We start from the raw sequence: 15847 nt of genomic DNA on the forward strand, positions 1-15847 counted from the left end.
CACCCCTTAAGTGTGGCTAGTTCTTAACCTGCCGTACCCTCAGTTGTCAGAACAGACATGCGCTCCTATTCACCCCCCTCCCACCCAAATAATAGGATCCATTCATAGCTACTCACTACTGCAGGATTTGACCTGAGAAAGGCTAGGATTTATTAACTCAGCAGTTGTTTCGAAAAGTCCCTAAATAATCTTTGCCCTTGGCCAGCAAGGGAACCACTAGTCTCAAGTTCTCAGAAGCAGCTGGTGAGGTTCTCAGCCAAGTTCTTCAGATGCAGGAAGTTCTTCAGGACAACCTACTTGGACGTGGCATTTACAGATCTTTAAACCAGGCTTCCTGGATCTAGGAAATGTTATTCCTGACTCCTTCGACCCGGATGCCGGCTAAAATGCAGTGTTTATAATCTGTAGGTAATCACTCTTCCTTCTTTCTCTCTAGGAGCTGGCACGGTGGTTAAAATTTTCTAAAACAGTCTTATTAATATGTTCAAAAATCCACTGCTGAGTCTCCGAGAGAGGGTCACATCTGGCCATGAAAATCCTCTTTTCTGCCGGGTTGCAATCCATGCAGCTGTTGCTCACAGGATGGAATAACGTTCTGTCCTAGATTGATGAGAAAGAAAAGACTGACATAGTATATAGTGCATGGTGAGCATCTTAAATATACAGAGGAAGTAAAATTTCCATGTTTCCATTTCAGCATACACCCATTGTGTGGCAGACATGCTCCTAAATCAAACAGTAACAGGCTGAGTTGCCGCCTGGACCAATGTTTCCTCCAGTCCATTGGTACTTTGCTCGCCTCCAAGCTGGTCCAATCAGAAACCATTCATTCATTCATTCATTCCTTTTTTTAAAAAATATATTCATTTCCTATTTTGTGGTTAGCATTTTTCTACATGTTGGGTTTTGACACTAAAAGTTATATGAGGTTACTTGTCAAGTAGTTTATAATCTAGCAATTTGATGAGAGACATGGGCACAAAAATGGTAATTTAATCCACAGGGTACATTAACGTACACGCAAGCAGGCATGCGCAGCACAACCACACAGAAGAGCCTTGATTTCCCGACCCTTACACTGAAGCCTCAGGGAAGGGGATGTGCAAAAGCAACCGGAGCCAGATGAGCTAGTGCACAGAAGATGGATGCGGGCCCGGGATACGCCCGGGATAAGACCACAAGCAATAACTCAAAGTGCAAACTCAAATTTGTTAGCTCTTGAGCTCTGTCTCTTCTCAACCACTTTATTGCTTTCACACCCTTCCTGTGGTGTGATTCTCTTAGCTTTCTGTAAAATGGAGGAGGCTGTGTTCATGTTTCAGAAAATGTCAGTAAGGACACGATAACGCGTCCTGTGGATGAGGGTGTTATCAGGGCACCACCAGGGCATCGTGCCAGCCTATTATCTGCATCGCTATGAGCACACACCCTTTTTTTATTGTGCAAGCCGGGGAAAAGGAAGTCCGTGCTAAGAAAAAAGAGCTTAACTGGTAATCAAAACTTGTCTCTACAGTGTTCATGCTAGAAAAAAATGTCAAGAACATAAACTTCAGAAGAAAGTAATGTTTTGTATTTCGCTTAGGAAATGTGTACAGGTTCTGATGATTTTCTTTCACTGAGGACAATTACACTCGCATGGCTTCTGGAATTAGCTTTGCAGGCACCCTATATAAATATTTCTGCTCCTGTATGGTAAGATTCGGGTGACCAATGTTGAATGTCCAATAGGATCCGGATGTTTGCAGAGTTAGGCACTGTGTGAAGGAAGAAAGAACAAGGAAGGAGAAAAGCCATTCAGTGTGTTTGTTTCTATTTTCAGTGTCAACAGAGCTGTGCCTCTTACAAAGGCTCACTATTCTCTTCTGTTCTCTTTATTTAAAATTTCCTGAGTTTATCGTGGGTTTGATTTTTCATACACAAAGAGGGATCCCGAGGTCTCCCTCCATTTTCTTTGCCTCCTGATTCACTAGCTCTGCTGCTGTTTGACCCAATGGAAGGCTCAGAGGAACTCTTGGCTGCTGAGAGCAGAGGTAGCAGCTTCTGGAAGGAAGGAGGGGGGCTGTGTGGCTCGCAGCACCCACCCTTCCCTCTTGGGGTCAAATGTGCTTGCTGTACTATATACTTCTCCAGTTACCAGAGCTCCTTGGCAGAGTTTCCTTCATTTCCTTCATCCCTTACTTCTCAGCATTCCTTGCGCTCTCCCAGCCTCAACTTCAACCACTTTAACTCTGTGGAGCTTAATTTAGATGAGTTTTTCAAAGAGCATTATTAGTTGTTACATTCATGAACATTCTACATGACCTGCTAAATTCAAATTCAAATTCACTTAGTTCCACATTCATGCATTCCACATTCACGCGTATATCAGAAATCCAGATCCATTTAATGACCTGTATTTCTTCCTAGTGTTATTTTTCCCAACAATTCAAGTAGGGACCTTCATAGGCTTCCAGTTTCTCCCCCAAAGCACCAATTTCCAGAAAAACTAAAAAAATGAGGAAAGGAGTAGACCATGTTTCTCTCCTCTTCCCTTCACCAGCTTGTGTACCTCAGCTTAGATGCAAAAGCCAACCAGATTTTCTGAACATTTCATTTTTCTGAACCTTTTTTCTGAGCCACAAGGTGAGCATGTTTTTCCAAATCTCAACTTGAAACACATGTTCTGACGAATGTAAGTAGACTCCTGGGGTCAGCCAGGCAGAAGATGCAAATGCAGCCCTACCCGGAAAAATCCAGAATGTGTTTTCTGTTTTATGCTCTCCTAAGAGTTGGATCTATGTCTGAGATGCTTTATCAGGGGATGGACAGATCAATCTCTAGGGCTGCTCCCAGTTGTAAAATTGAACAAACATTTATTCCAAAGTTCACTCATGACAGAGACAAATGACAGGACACCTGTGCAGGGACTATCAATACTCTTCAGTAGACCCACAGCTTGATTGTTTCTTGTGAAAGACCGAGTTCCACTTGTCCTTGTCTTTGGAGAAGGGTCTGTGTGTCCTGGAAGAGAAGCTTCTGAAAGCCTTTAGCCTTCGCAGAGCAAGGGTTTTGCACATCTGACCTTGGGGTTACATAATTGCTATCTTTATGTTTCTGTCCGGTCCTGCTGGATTACTAAATGCCTTTACTGAGGTTTTTCCTGGCTGGTATTAAGTCAGTGGATCAAGTCACTGTTCTTTGAATATGGTCTCTTGTTCTGTGATGGCCCTGCATGCTTCTATCCTTATCTTAGTCAAGATAAGAAATGACTGTAACAGAACGGAATACAGTCTTTTCTTTGGAATGGACTTCCAATGCTTTAGCCATTTTTTTGTCCTTAATGGGTGCTTTTTTTTTTTTTTTTAAGATTTATTTATTTATACAAGCACTGGGTACAGTCAGAAGCATGGGAGGGTGAGAAAATTCACCAGAGACAGAGTAGGAAGCAGAACAGGCAGACTGATGAAATACACTGCTGAGGGGAGCAGCGGGCGAGACAGGAGAGGTTTGTCGTGCCATGCAGGACCCTCGCCGGCGGCCGGGGATCGAACCGGCGCTGCAGAGGCTGCGGGCAGCTTCACAGCTCAGTGCTCAACTGCTGCGCCACCAGGGGAGTCCCCTTAATGGGTGCTTTTAACTGGATTATTCTTTGTTCAGTCCTGAGGGAAGGCTCAGTATAATCCCTGCTGTTCACATGTAACACAGCAAACCACACCTCTACACCCTCTCAACTTGCCTAACTGCCTCTTTTTTTGTTTTTTCTGTTTTGTTTTTGCATCAGAAAATTGGGAATCCTTGAAAATAGAAAATTAGAAATCCAGAAAATAGAAACATTAAGGTGCAGGGTTGCAGAACTATTCTTCACAAGCAATCAGGTCAAGCTAACTGCAAGGTGCTGGCCAATCAGAATGCACATGAATGCTGAAGGTGGGACTTTTCAGGTAGCCCCTTGAAAGGGACTCAGTTCATGCAGGGTGTCTTTTTTTTTTTAATATTTATTTATTTTTATACAAGAGCTGGGGTACAGGCCAGAGGCGCAGGAGGGTGAGAGGACTCACCAGAGACAGAGTGGGGAACAGAACAGGCAGACTGAAAAAACAGACTGCTGAAGGAAGCAGCGGGCAAGACAGGAGAGGCCTGCTCGCCATGCGGGTTGCTCCGAGGCTGCTGGGGATTGAACCCGCACTTTAGAGGCTACAGACAGCCTCACAGTGCTGCACTCAACCTGCTGCACCACTGGGGAGGCCCTGCAGGGTGTCTTTGTGACCTTTTGTGCGTTTGCAGGTCAGCACTAAATTTTATTAGATTCACCTTTCCCTAGTACCTGAACTTTGAAAGAACAAGTTCGTTCTAGAAAACATTTCACACTGTTTTTAGGGTAATACAAGAACCAAACACCAAAGACAATAGCATGGGCTGTGATTCTCATGTAGAGAAAGGTGACTGGAGAGGATACTCTCACACAGTGAGAGGAGGCAGCCTAGTGCTCAGAATGGCGCTGGGGTTTCATTCCTAGGTCATTGGTGTCTATTTCCAGTCATGCCACTTACTTGCTGTGTGACCTTGGCCAGCTATTTAATTCTGTGAACTCCAGCATCCTCATCTGTAAACTGTAGATAACATCTGCCTCAAAAGTTTGTTGTTAGGAAAATATGAGTTCATCTGTGTGAACTTGGTGCTATCAAGCTATCACCAGCCACTGCAGCATAAGTTTGATCCCCAGCCAGGGAGATGACCCACATGGTGCAGCAGACCTCTCCTGTCTTGCCCGCTGCTCCCCTCAGCAGTGTATCTCAGTCGATCTGCCTGTTCTGCTCCCCACTCTGTCTCTGGTGCATCCTCTCACCCCCTGCACCTCTGGTATCACCCCAGTTCTTGTATGCATAAATAAATAAGTCTTAAAAAAATATGTGAACTTGCTGGCACAGTGTCCTCTACAAAGTAACTAAGAAATAGACATAACAATCCCTTAATTTATCTGCAGTCAGGTGCATCCCCAATTGTAAAAATCACAGTATACTAACCATATGATCTGAGTCCAGCTATTCAAGACCAGATTTCATTTCCTGAAATCTTGGCAAGACAGAACTGGCAACCACTAGCTCTTGCCTCAATTAGTTATCCAATTAATCCACCAGTAGCTTTGGTTTTAAGCAGAAGGCTTTATGGGACAAACATCACCCAGGGCTCTGGACTGAGTTCTTCTCTATAATTATGGTCAGAGTTTGCATCTGATCTCTGTGTCTAGGACTTTTGCCCAAAATACAATGATATTCAGCAAATATGTATTGAATGCCTTTTATTTTCTGGTTGTCTTTGGATACAGCTACACAAAGATAACCTGAGATAGATCCCTTGATCCAAGTGGAGGAGAGCAATACATAAACAAAATGTGTTTGAAGTAAAAAAAAAAATGTAAATGAGATTGTAAATAACAGGGAATAGGGTGAACAAGGACATTTCAGGCATAGGGAAGAGTAGGCAAAATAGTAAGTATATTTATGCATTTAATGCATTCAATAAAATTTACTCAAGGGGCCTCCCTAGTGGCACAAGGGGTTAAGTCTCAGCACTATGAAGCTATCTGCTGCCTCTGCAATCCCTGGCCAGGAAGGTGACCCACATGGCACAGCAGACCTTTTCTGTATTGCTCGCTGCTCCCGTCAGCAGTGTATTTCAGTAGATCCACCTGTTCTGCTCCCTGCTCTGTCTCTGGTGAATCCTCTCACCTCCCGCACCTCTGGCCTGTACACCAGCTCTTGTATGATAAATAAATAAATCTTCAAAAAAAATCTACAGTCAAATTTACTCAATAAAAACACAGTGGGGGGCCTCCCCAATGGCACAGCGGTTGAGCGCTGGGTTGTGAAGCTGCCCGCAGCCTCTGCAGCGCCAGCCCGTTCGATCCCCGGCTGCTCCCCGGCCACCGGAGGAGGGTCCCACATGGCGCGCGGACCTCTCCTGCCGCCCGCTGCTCCCCTCAGCAGTGTACTTCGGTCCTTCTGCCTGCTCTGCTCCCCGCTGTGGCTCTGGTGAATTCTCTCACCCTCCCGCGCTTCTGACTGTACCCAGTGCATGTATAAATAAATAATAAATCTTAAAAAAAAAAAGATCTTAAAAAAAAAAACAACACAGTGGGTACATAGTACTTATCAGGCACCTGTTTAGGTAGATGGGAAATATCAATGAACTTAATAAGACCCAAGTCTCCACCCTCCTGGTAGAGGCAGGACTGGGGATGGAACAGAGAGGGCTCACACAAGAAACAGTGGGCTTAAAATATTTAGCCAGTGTGCAAGCTTAAATAGGACAGCACCTCCCTGAGAAGACATTGGGCTGTCTGGAAGAAGGTAAAGGAATTAAACATGCAAATATTTGGGGAGCGGGGAGGAAGGGGGGAGCCGGGGCAAAGACCCTAAGCAGGAGCACATGGTGTGGGCTGGAGGAGCCGCAAGGAAGCCAGAGTGAGGGAGGACAGGAGAGCATGCCCCAGGCAATGGAGGTTTGCTCATGTGCTGGGGCCCCCAAGTCTGGCATGGCCAGAGCGTGAGAGACAGTGAGGGTGGGGGGGTTGTTCCAGACAGTGCGATCCAGGAGAGACGCAAGGGTCACCTCATGGAGATTGGGGTACAGTGCTGAGGCTTGATTTTTTCTGCAAGTGTGAGTGGTGATCCTTGAGGATTTAAAACAACAGAGCCACAGGACCTGCATTTTAGTGGGGGCCACGCCAGTGATGGAGAGTAGGATGAAGTGAGAGTGCGAGGAGGCATTGACTACAGCCAAGAGAAGTCAGAGGCTTCTCATCATCCCGATGTAAACTGAGGCAGAAGCAATGGGGGGAAGTTGCTGGTGACCTGAGAAGTGATCTCAGGTATTTGAGAAGGTGCTGCAGAGGGGCTCCTGGTGAATGGGCTGTGGGGGTGAAGGCAGAGGGAAGGAGGGCCTGGAGGAAAAGCAGTGTTGAGACTGGACATGCAGGAAGAGTAACAGGATTCAGGGTAGGGATGATCAGGATTTGGGGTTTTCCATATATATAACCAGCTGGAGATGTTTATGGCACAGGCAGGTTTGGGTGCCTGGCCAGGAGCTGGGGTGTAGAGCAGATACTAGGATCACTCCTCTGGGTAAAGTGGGGGACTTGTATGTTCCCTCACATTGACTGTTCATTTCTCTGTAACATACACTGAAGAGAGTGCGCTTGCGGGAGAGAAGTCTGTGATGTCCGCAGCCTGTTGCGTCTGTTTTGGATATGGGAGAATGGAGGCTTGGAATTAAGTTTTCAGTCTTGGTTTTATTTCTGGCCATCTTTGATCATCTTTATACCTGACCATCTTTGATTCAAATTTTGCATCTGTGGAATGACATATGGGATAAAAAATCTCTGCTTTCCCACCTATTTGCAGAGAAGAATAAGACAAATATATCATGTCCTTTGAGTGCTGGAAGAAAGACAAATTACGTAGGTTTTTTCTATTTTTCCTGTGGCATCTGGGAGAATGCAAATGAGCAGTCTGATTGTTTATCCTTCATTTTCCCTTTGACAGGTAGACTTTCTCACAGGAGGAGAAAATTGGTCTTGCATCACTGGCTAATTGACCGATCAACAAGAATGCTTCCAAATGACCTTGGGCCACAGAAAGACCTCAGTGCCTCCCTTTGCCCTGCTCACTGGTTATTCTGGGCTAGCGAGGGGATACTGAGTGTATCCCCAATTCTCCTTGTAGCAGCCAGATTCATGATAGAAATCTGTTCTGATTTGTTAGATCTCTGCCCATTAAACCATTCAAAGGCTTCCTGGTCTTTTAGCTAAGTTCTGAGCCAGGCCTACAGGGTTCTGTAAGTCTTGTCCCCTGGCAATGTCTCTGGCCTTCAGCTTACTGTTAACCCTCACAATCTCATGCATTACCACGGGCTTCTCTCTGTCTATCCAAGAAAAATAAGACTTTGCCGATATCTTTTCACAAGTGGATTCCTAGATCTGCAATCTTTTTCCTTGATCAATTTCTCCACTTATTCAATTACTCCTTTTTTTTTGTATCCACTAAAAAGTTCAGTCTGTCAGAGAAGCCTTGCCTACCTCTCTGATTTGACTGTAACCCAGTATTTTGTGTTCTCATACTATCCTGTGCATGTAATTTATTTCATTATTTGTCTGCTTCCCCAGTAGACTGAGCACTCCGAGAGTAGAGAAAACCCATCTGCTCTGCATCTCGTTTCCATCTGTCCATACCTCTTCATCTCCCCTCAGGAAACCTGCCGGAAGTTACATGAACATAATAATAACTGCTATTCATCAAGTACATTAAGAGTTCTACCTAGATTTTCTCATTTTATCTACCCGAACCACATAAACAATGTGAAGAGACAGTGCATGTGGATAAACAAGAAGCTGGGCTCATTTATTTATTCATTCATTCAAAGAACACTAAGTACCTACTATGTGTCAAGCAGTACTTTAAGCACTGCATGAAAGAAATCAGGGGAGAAAATCTACAACTGAATGGCATTTACATTCTACTATTGAACTATAGCTAAATAGTTGAAAGAGCACATCAATATGCCTTATGGAAATACGACTGGTCAGCCCATCTTTTTCTGTTCATAAACTTACTTGGAGAGTCAAGTCAGAAGACAGTTTGCTGAGTATGTGGAATAATCGTAGTTAGTGTGAATTGAATTTTTATTTTTATTATTTTTTAAAGATTTATTTATTTTTATACAAGAACCAGGGTACAGGCCAGATGTGTGGGAGGGTGAGAAGATTCACCAGAGACAGAGCGGGGAACAGAACAGGCAGACAGATGAAATACACTGCTGAGGGTAGCAGCGGGCATGGCAGGAGAGGTCTGCTTTGCCATATGGGATTCTCCCTGGCCGGCTGGGATCAAACCCTCATTGCAGAGGCTGCGGACATCTTCACAGCACGGTACTCAACAGCCTATGCCACCGGGGAGGCCACAAATTGAATTTTTATTAATTTTTATGCCCTGGGTGCATTTAATTTTTTTTAATCATCACAATATTCTTCTAGTGGAGATGCTATTATTACCCGTCTTTTATATATGTGGGCACAGATGTGCATTGTAAGGGAGATTCCCAAGATTCCAGATTAGGACCTACAATGGAACCAGAACCCAAATCTCAGCTTCCTCAGGACCCAGAACCTGTATCTTAGATCTCTATATTAGTTTCTCCCTCTTCCTGACTGAGCCAATGAGCCGTCTTGCTCCCGTACCTGCCCAGCAGTCAGATATTGTTCTCATTAACAAATACTCATTCAGTGTTTTTACAGTTTCTGTTATCAAGATTCTTTTCTGCTTGACAGTCTAGATCCTGGCAAGTTTTCAATTCAGGAAGACTTTGTCCTTAAGTTGGAGCTTCAGATAGTTTGTGGTGAATCTTTCTTCTTCTGAGTGGCCAGAGAATGACGGTTTAGTGTGTTAGGTCATATGGTAATGGGTAGGAATATTACTAGGTAGCTGGAATTTCTCAAAAAAAGATAGCTTCATTACTGGGAGGAATGTATCCCCTTCTTGGAAGTAATCCTTTCTCTTCCTGATTCAATTGAATCATCAATTTGAATTGAATTCTTCTGTAGAGGGATCACGGCTTCTCAGAGTACAATGATTTGTTTCCTATTACAAAATGGGGGTCATTGTGTATTGGGTTTTCAGCAAGATGTTTTAAAAGTTTGTTACTTTCTTATGGGCTAGAAGATCGTACTCTTGGGTGAATTTATATCTGGTCAAGTAATTTCATTAATGGGGCAATGTCATCTCTGTGATAGAATACAGGGCTTGGTTCTTGGTCTGTGTATTGGGCTCACCAACTTTGGTGAGGGCATGAGTGCATGCAGGTTGAGGTCATGGATGGGACAAAACTAGTTCTATTGCTAATAAATTGCACCAATGACTCAAAATCCAGGTTGTAGTAAATAAGGTGAGCTAGAATTTTGTAGAAACAAATAGTTACACAAGTATAAACGATGAACTGCACAGGTATAGACTGAAGTGTCTGTAGTAAAACAAGAGAAAAAGACTGTGGCTATATCTATCTAATCTATTGATATATGTATATACAGAGGGATACCTATCTATAGCTATTGATAATATATGGGAGAGATAGATAGATAGACAGACAGACAGACAGATATAGATCCACACACACTGAAAACTCATTAAGAATCCAAGTATGTGAAGTTAAGGCAGAAAGTCAATCATCTCAAGGTAAATTCACAAAAATACATTGCTCATAACAAAAGAATGTTCCTAACAGAGGGGGCTAGAAACATACTCATTCTACTTCCTTTGGTTAAAACACACCTAGAATACTGTGCTCACATCTGGGCATCATGACCCTCCCAGGATGGCCTGGATACCTTAGGACCTAGTGTCCAGGAGGCTGAGGGAGATCCAAATTAAGTCATAAGGAGAATAGTAACACAAAATTGAGCCTTTCTATCAGATGAAAGTGTAAGTATCAGGCAAACATTGTTCAAATATTTGGGGTCTGTCTTGAACAAAATGGATTAAGTATAATCTGTTTGTGACCAGAGACCGGGGAACTGTCCACATCTGAATGGGCTGTTTCTGGATAGTGTGGTGGCCTGACTGTGACCACAAGTGCAGGATTTTGCAGTGGGGCTTCATATATCAGCCCCGATGTCAAATTACATGCCTTTTTAATTAAACTCTGTATACACTTTCCTCATTCTGGGTCCTGAATCAATACCTAACCAAGATGATTTAAAAATAACAACCTTGCAGCCTGCCATCTGGCATCTTTTTGGACCAATATGATGTTATGAACGGAGAGGCCAAGGCTCTGGCATACAGCATAAGTTACAATAAAGAGTCAAATGTAGGCACATGGCAGGAATTCAACCCCCTTACTTTTTAAATGAATGTGACTGTTGCATTGTTATCAATTTAGCCTGACAGGTACTTCTTATCTCTATTTCCTGCTTGATGCTATTTTTGAGTCCTTTCCTGTGGAAGTTAAACTAGATGAATACCCCAGAGAGTAACTAAGAAAAGTTATCTAAACTTCTCACATTTGGTCGTTGGGAGGCTGTGTAAGTGGTTCTGAGGTAAAGGAAATTCTATGGGGACAACACCTGAGTGGATGGGGGAAGCAAATGTTATTTAAAAATGAACAATGGGGGCCTCCCTGATGGCACAAGGGGTTAAGAACCGCACTATGAAGCAATCCACAGCCTCTGCTGCATGAGTTCGATCCCCAGCTGGCCAGGAAGCAACCCACATGGTGCAGCAGACCTCGCCTGACTCTCCCGCTGCTCCCCTCAGCAGTGTATTTTGTCAGTCTGCCTCTTCCGCTCCGCCTCTGGTGAATCCTCTCACACTCCTGCACATCTGGCCTATACCCCAGTTCTTGCATAAAATAAATAAATAAATCTTTACCAAAAAAAAAAAAAAAAGAGAGATCCTTCTATGTTAAAAAATTTCTTCTCAGTGATGTTTTGAAGTTTTCTGTGTAAGGGACTTATACAACTTGTATGTGATTTATTCCTAGTTATTTGATGCTTTTCATAGTGATCAAATGGAATCATTTTTGAATTTTGTTTTCTATTTTTGATTGCTAGTGTATAGACTATTAATATCCTGATATTAACCTTGTATACAGGGACTATGCTGTGTACTTATTTTAATAGCTTAGCTGCACAATCTTTTATATTTTCTACATATCCATGTCATCTGGATATAGACTTTTATTTTTTCTTTTCCAAATCTTAAAGCTTTTAATCGCTTTAGTTTGCCTGGTTACTCTGGGTAAGCTATTCTGTGCAAGGTGAACAGAAGTAATGATATCAGATATCCCATTTTATTCCCGGTATCTGGAGAGAAGTATTGACATTTCTCCACTAAAGAGTGGTGATGGTTGTGAGTTTGAGATATCCTCTTATTAGATTAGGTTAGTTTATTTCTATTAGCTTACTTCCTATGTGGTTAAGACTTTCTAGTCAGTAAAAAGTTGAGGACTCATAAATAGAGCATGTATTTTAAGGCCCACTGGCTTATGACAAAAATGCACTTCAGTGTAATGGGAAACATGGTCTTTCTAATAAATGGTGGTTGAGGGTCCTCACTGGTGGTGACACAAGGGTTAAAGACACAGTGCTATCAAGCTACTGCCAGTCACTGCAGCATGAGTTATATCCCCGGCTGACCAGGGAGGTACCCACATGGCACAGCAGACCTCTCCTGTCTTACCTGCTGTTCCCCTCAGCAGTGTATTTCAGTTAATCTGTCTGTTCTGCTCCCCACTCTGTCTCTGGTGAATCCTCTCACCCCCACACCTCTGGCCTCTACCCCAGTTCTTGTATGCATAAATAAATAAATCTTAAAAAAAAAAAAAAAAGATTGTTGACCAGTTGGACATAAACATGAAAACGGATCAATAGCTGACTTGCATTATACACAGAAAAGTATTTCAATGAATTATTTACCAAAATGTAGAAGATGAAACAAGCCTTCCAATAACAAGTCCTTATATACAGGGAATTGTGCATTTGTCACCCACAGAGATGTAAACTTGATCATAAAATTGTGCTAGAAATTCACATGTGTTCTCTCAATTATTATCCCTATCATTTGATGAAGTTGAAAATCATAGCTGCAAAATAATTGATTCGAGATCACATTAGAGTTCCAGGATGAATTAGGATGTGGTAGATTGGCCAGGCAGTCTTCTTTTTTTTTTTTTTTTAAAGATTTATTTATGCATACACGAGCTGGAGTGCAGGCCAGAATTGTGGGGTGCAGGCCAGAGAGGATTCACCAGAGACAGAACAGGGAACAGAACAGGTGGGTCTACTGAAATACACTCTGAGGGGAGCAGCGGGTGAGACAGGAGAGGTCTGCTGTGCTATGTGGGTAGCTCCCTGGCCGGGGATCGAACTCAGTGCTGTAGTAGCTGCTGATGGCTTCATAGTATTCAGACTTAACCCCTTGTGCCAACAGGGAGGCCACAGGCAGTCTTTACATTGACCCAATTGTGAAGAGTCAGGATAAGAACTGGGAAAAGAAGGAGTTTCTACTCAGTGGGAAACAGGTGAAATTGTAAGAGACAGGAATGCAGTGGTAAGGTTCAGGATGGAAGGTGGCTGGAGGGGAAAGGGCAGGAGGCAGGTGACCCTCCAGGTGACTACTGCCATGATCCAGAGGTAAGACGAGGAAGGGCTGCAAGCAGGACACAGGAGGGAGGGACTTCAGAGATATTGCCTCGGGGAGGGGCTGCCAAGTCTCAGTGGCTAATTAGATGTAGAGGCTGGAGAAGAGGGAAGACAGATTCTATTTTGCTTCTCATGTTGAGTGATAAATGTTTTTACTGAGGTCGATTCAGCAATTCAATGTTTCTGTAACAGGGGTCCCTCTGGTGGCAAAAGAAAACCAAGGACGGCATTCCTTATCCTGGGCACCTGCAATTGTGGGGTACAGTTGTGTACCTGGGCCTAGTTAGAAGACCAAAGAATAGGAACTCCCCCCTTTTTGGGCAGTGGCCAGGAGCCTCAGATAAAAAGAACTGAAAGCTGGTGAGGGGTGGAGAGGAAGGGAATAGGCGAAGGTGGTCAAAGGTACCAAGTTCCAGTTCTAAGATGAGTAAGTCCTGGAATGTAACGGACAGCTTGGAGCCGGCAGTGACCAATGCCACATCCATCCTGGAGAGGTGCTAAGCGTAGACCTTAAAAATTCTCAGCACAGGGACTCCCTGCTGGCACAGGGCTTAAAGTCAGCGCTATGAAGCTATCACCAACCACTGCAGCACGAGTTCAATCCCCTGCCAGGGAACTACCCACATGCCACAGCAGACCTCTCCGGCCTCACCTGCCGCTCCCTTCAGTAGTGTATTTCAGTAGATCCACCTGTTCTGCTCCCCGCTCTGTCTCTGGTGAATCCTCTCACCCCTCGCTGCTTCTCTGGCCTACACCCCAGTTCTTATATGCACAAATAAAATAAATCTTAAAAAAATTCTCAGCACATAGAAAAAAGGTAACTATGTGAGTTAATAAATGTATTAACTAAACTCAGTGTAGTGATCATTTCACAGTCTATACATATGTCAAATCATTGTATGGGATACCTTAAACTTGCACTGTATTATATGCTAATTATATCTCAAGAAAGCAGGGAGGGGGAGGGAATCTTCCAGAAAAAAACAGCTGGGAGCTGATAGCTGCCTGTGGGTCAGAAAGTGGGACCTGACAACAGCCTTACTCAAGCAAGGCAGCTTCTGGCACCTTCTCCCACTGAGAAATCTCAGGTAGCTAGAGGAGGTGGCTGGTATCAGTGGAGGGGAACCTAGGTATTGGAGAGCTGCCCAGGGACTATTGTTCTGATTTCTTAAGAGTGTGGCAGAGCAAAGAGTAGAGACTTTAAAGCCAGATGTACCTGAGTTTGAATGTTGACTCTGCTACAGACCTGGTAGCAGTTTCTTCCTCTGTGATTGTATGTGATAGTGCCTGGGAAAGTGTGAGGCTGAGGTGACTGTGCAAAGCACCAGTTTAGTGCCTCTTTCCCAGTCGGTGATGATTACTTTAGGGCTTTGGAGATGGGCCACTGAGCCCCTTCAGACAAGTATTAGTTTAAGGGATCCCTGTTAATTCAGGAATACGCTAATAAAAGGGGGAGCATCCCCAGTGTCGCGTGGTGCATCTGAACAGCAAGGTAGCATCCCCGAGGGTTCCTGCCTCTGTGCTTTCTCCCTTGATGCCATGGGCATAGACCTTGAAACTAAGTAAAGCATCTTTCTAAAACAGGTACACTTGAGTGGGCCTGCATCATCAATCAAATGAGATATTTCAGGAACTTTCCAATCTGAGCCTTTGGCTTTTTCCTGATTAGGTATAAATACCTTGCTTGTTATATAAATACACAGTGAGTGCAACCTCTTGCTAAGCGACGCAAGGCCACCAGCTACAGAGAGATCTAAGAAAAGAACCACCACACATGGCACCTCCTGGTTCCTCATCAGTCCCTTTGGATCGTGGAAAGGTTTACAGTGTTAAAGTTGCCAGTTACCTCTTGAAATCATGGAGGCTGTTTTTTTCTCCCCAGGAGCTCGGCATGCACAGGTACTCATTGGTCCTATCCATCTGTAAGCTTTTGTAAGCTCCCTAATGAAAACAACTGTATTTTCCTGGCTTAATTGCACATTATTGAGTGTTCTGTCTCTCGTGCAATAAATGTGCAGTAATGAGAGATGGTCTCCCATCAGGGGCCAGCAGCACACCAGGCTGACGGCGAATCAGGCGCTTTATTGATACCCAGCAAGTAACTCCTTAAAGGTCAGAATCCAAACCAAACTAAAAACTCTCGTATGGCTGCACAGTCCGGCAGTGTCGTATTGCAGAGCAAAGGCATGTGATAGGCTTAGTCATTTATAAAGAAAACAATGATGTTTTCCTATTGCTGTGATTCCCTTGGCCCCCAGATTGTATCTGATATCATGCTATTAGCGCTTTTGATTTTACATTGTTTTACAGGATATAACAATTGACAATTCGTACTTTTTTTGGGGGGGGCACATAACCGTAATCTGCCAGGTAGGGTGTGTGTGTGGGGAGTGTGTGTGTGTGTGTGAAAGAGAGGGAGAGAGAGAGAGAAACGTGTACAAACTGATCTGCCTTTGAATATAATTTTAGGTGTCCCTCTAAGCAGTAGATACCAGAGAGAGTATTAAGTGGGAGAATGGGTATTAAAACAGGTGCCTCTCACCCCACCTCCCATATTGATTCTCTGCGAAGGCTTCCCTTTAGCTTTCTGTCATTTCAGGGGACGACTTGGCCTCAGTCGAGGGATAGCCAAGTTCATGATCACCGTGACGAGTGTGACATTTTCCTCCTAGCCTA

General features: G+C 43.8%; 1 protein-coding gene across 1 annotated transcript in view; it reads right to left on the reverse strand.

The window, feature by feature from the left end:
• Nucleotides 1-432: 432 nt before the first annotated feature.
• GALNTL6 (polypeptide N-acetylgalactosaminyltransferase like 6) overlaps nucleotides 433-15847 on the reverse strand; it is a gene marked incomplete at both ends in the record, with an annotated part of 887471 nt that continues 872056 nt past the window's right edge. Inside the window, one exon of the mRNA XM_084231985.1 lies at nucleotides 433-600. Within this exon, the coding sequence (XP_084088111.1) occupies nucleotides 433-600 (168 nt within the window). The remainder of the gene's footprint in view (nucleotides 601-15847) is intronic.

The sequence above is a fragment of the Talpa europaea genome (genome assembly GCF_964194135.1).
Source record: "Talpa europaea genome assembly, chromosome: 4".
In the NCBI taxonomy this organism is placed as follows: Eukaryota; Metazoa; Chordata; class Mammalia; order Eulipotyphla; family Talpidae; genus Talpa; species Talpa europaea.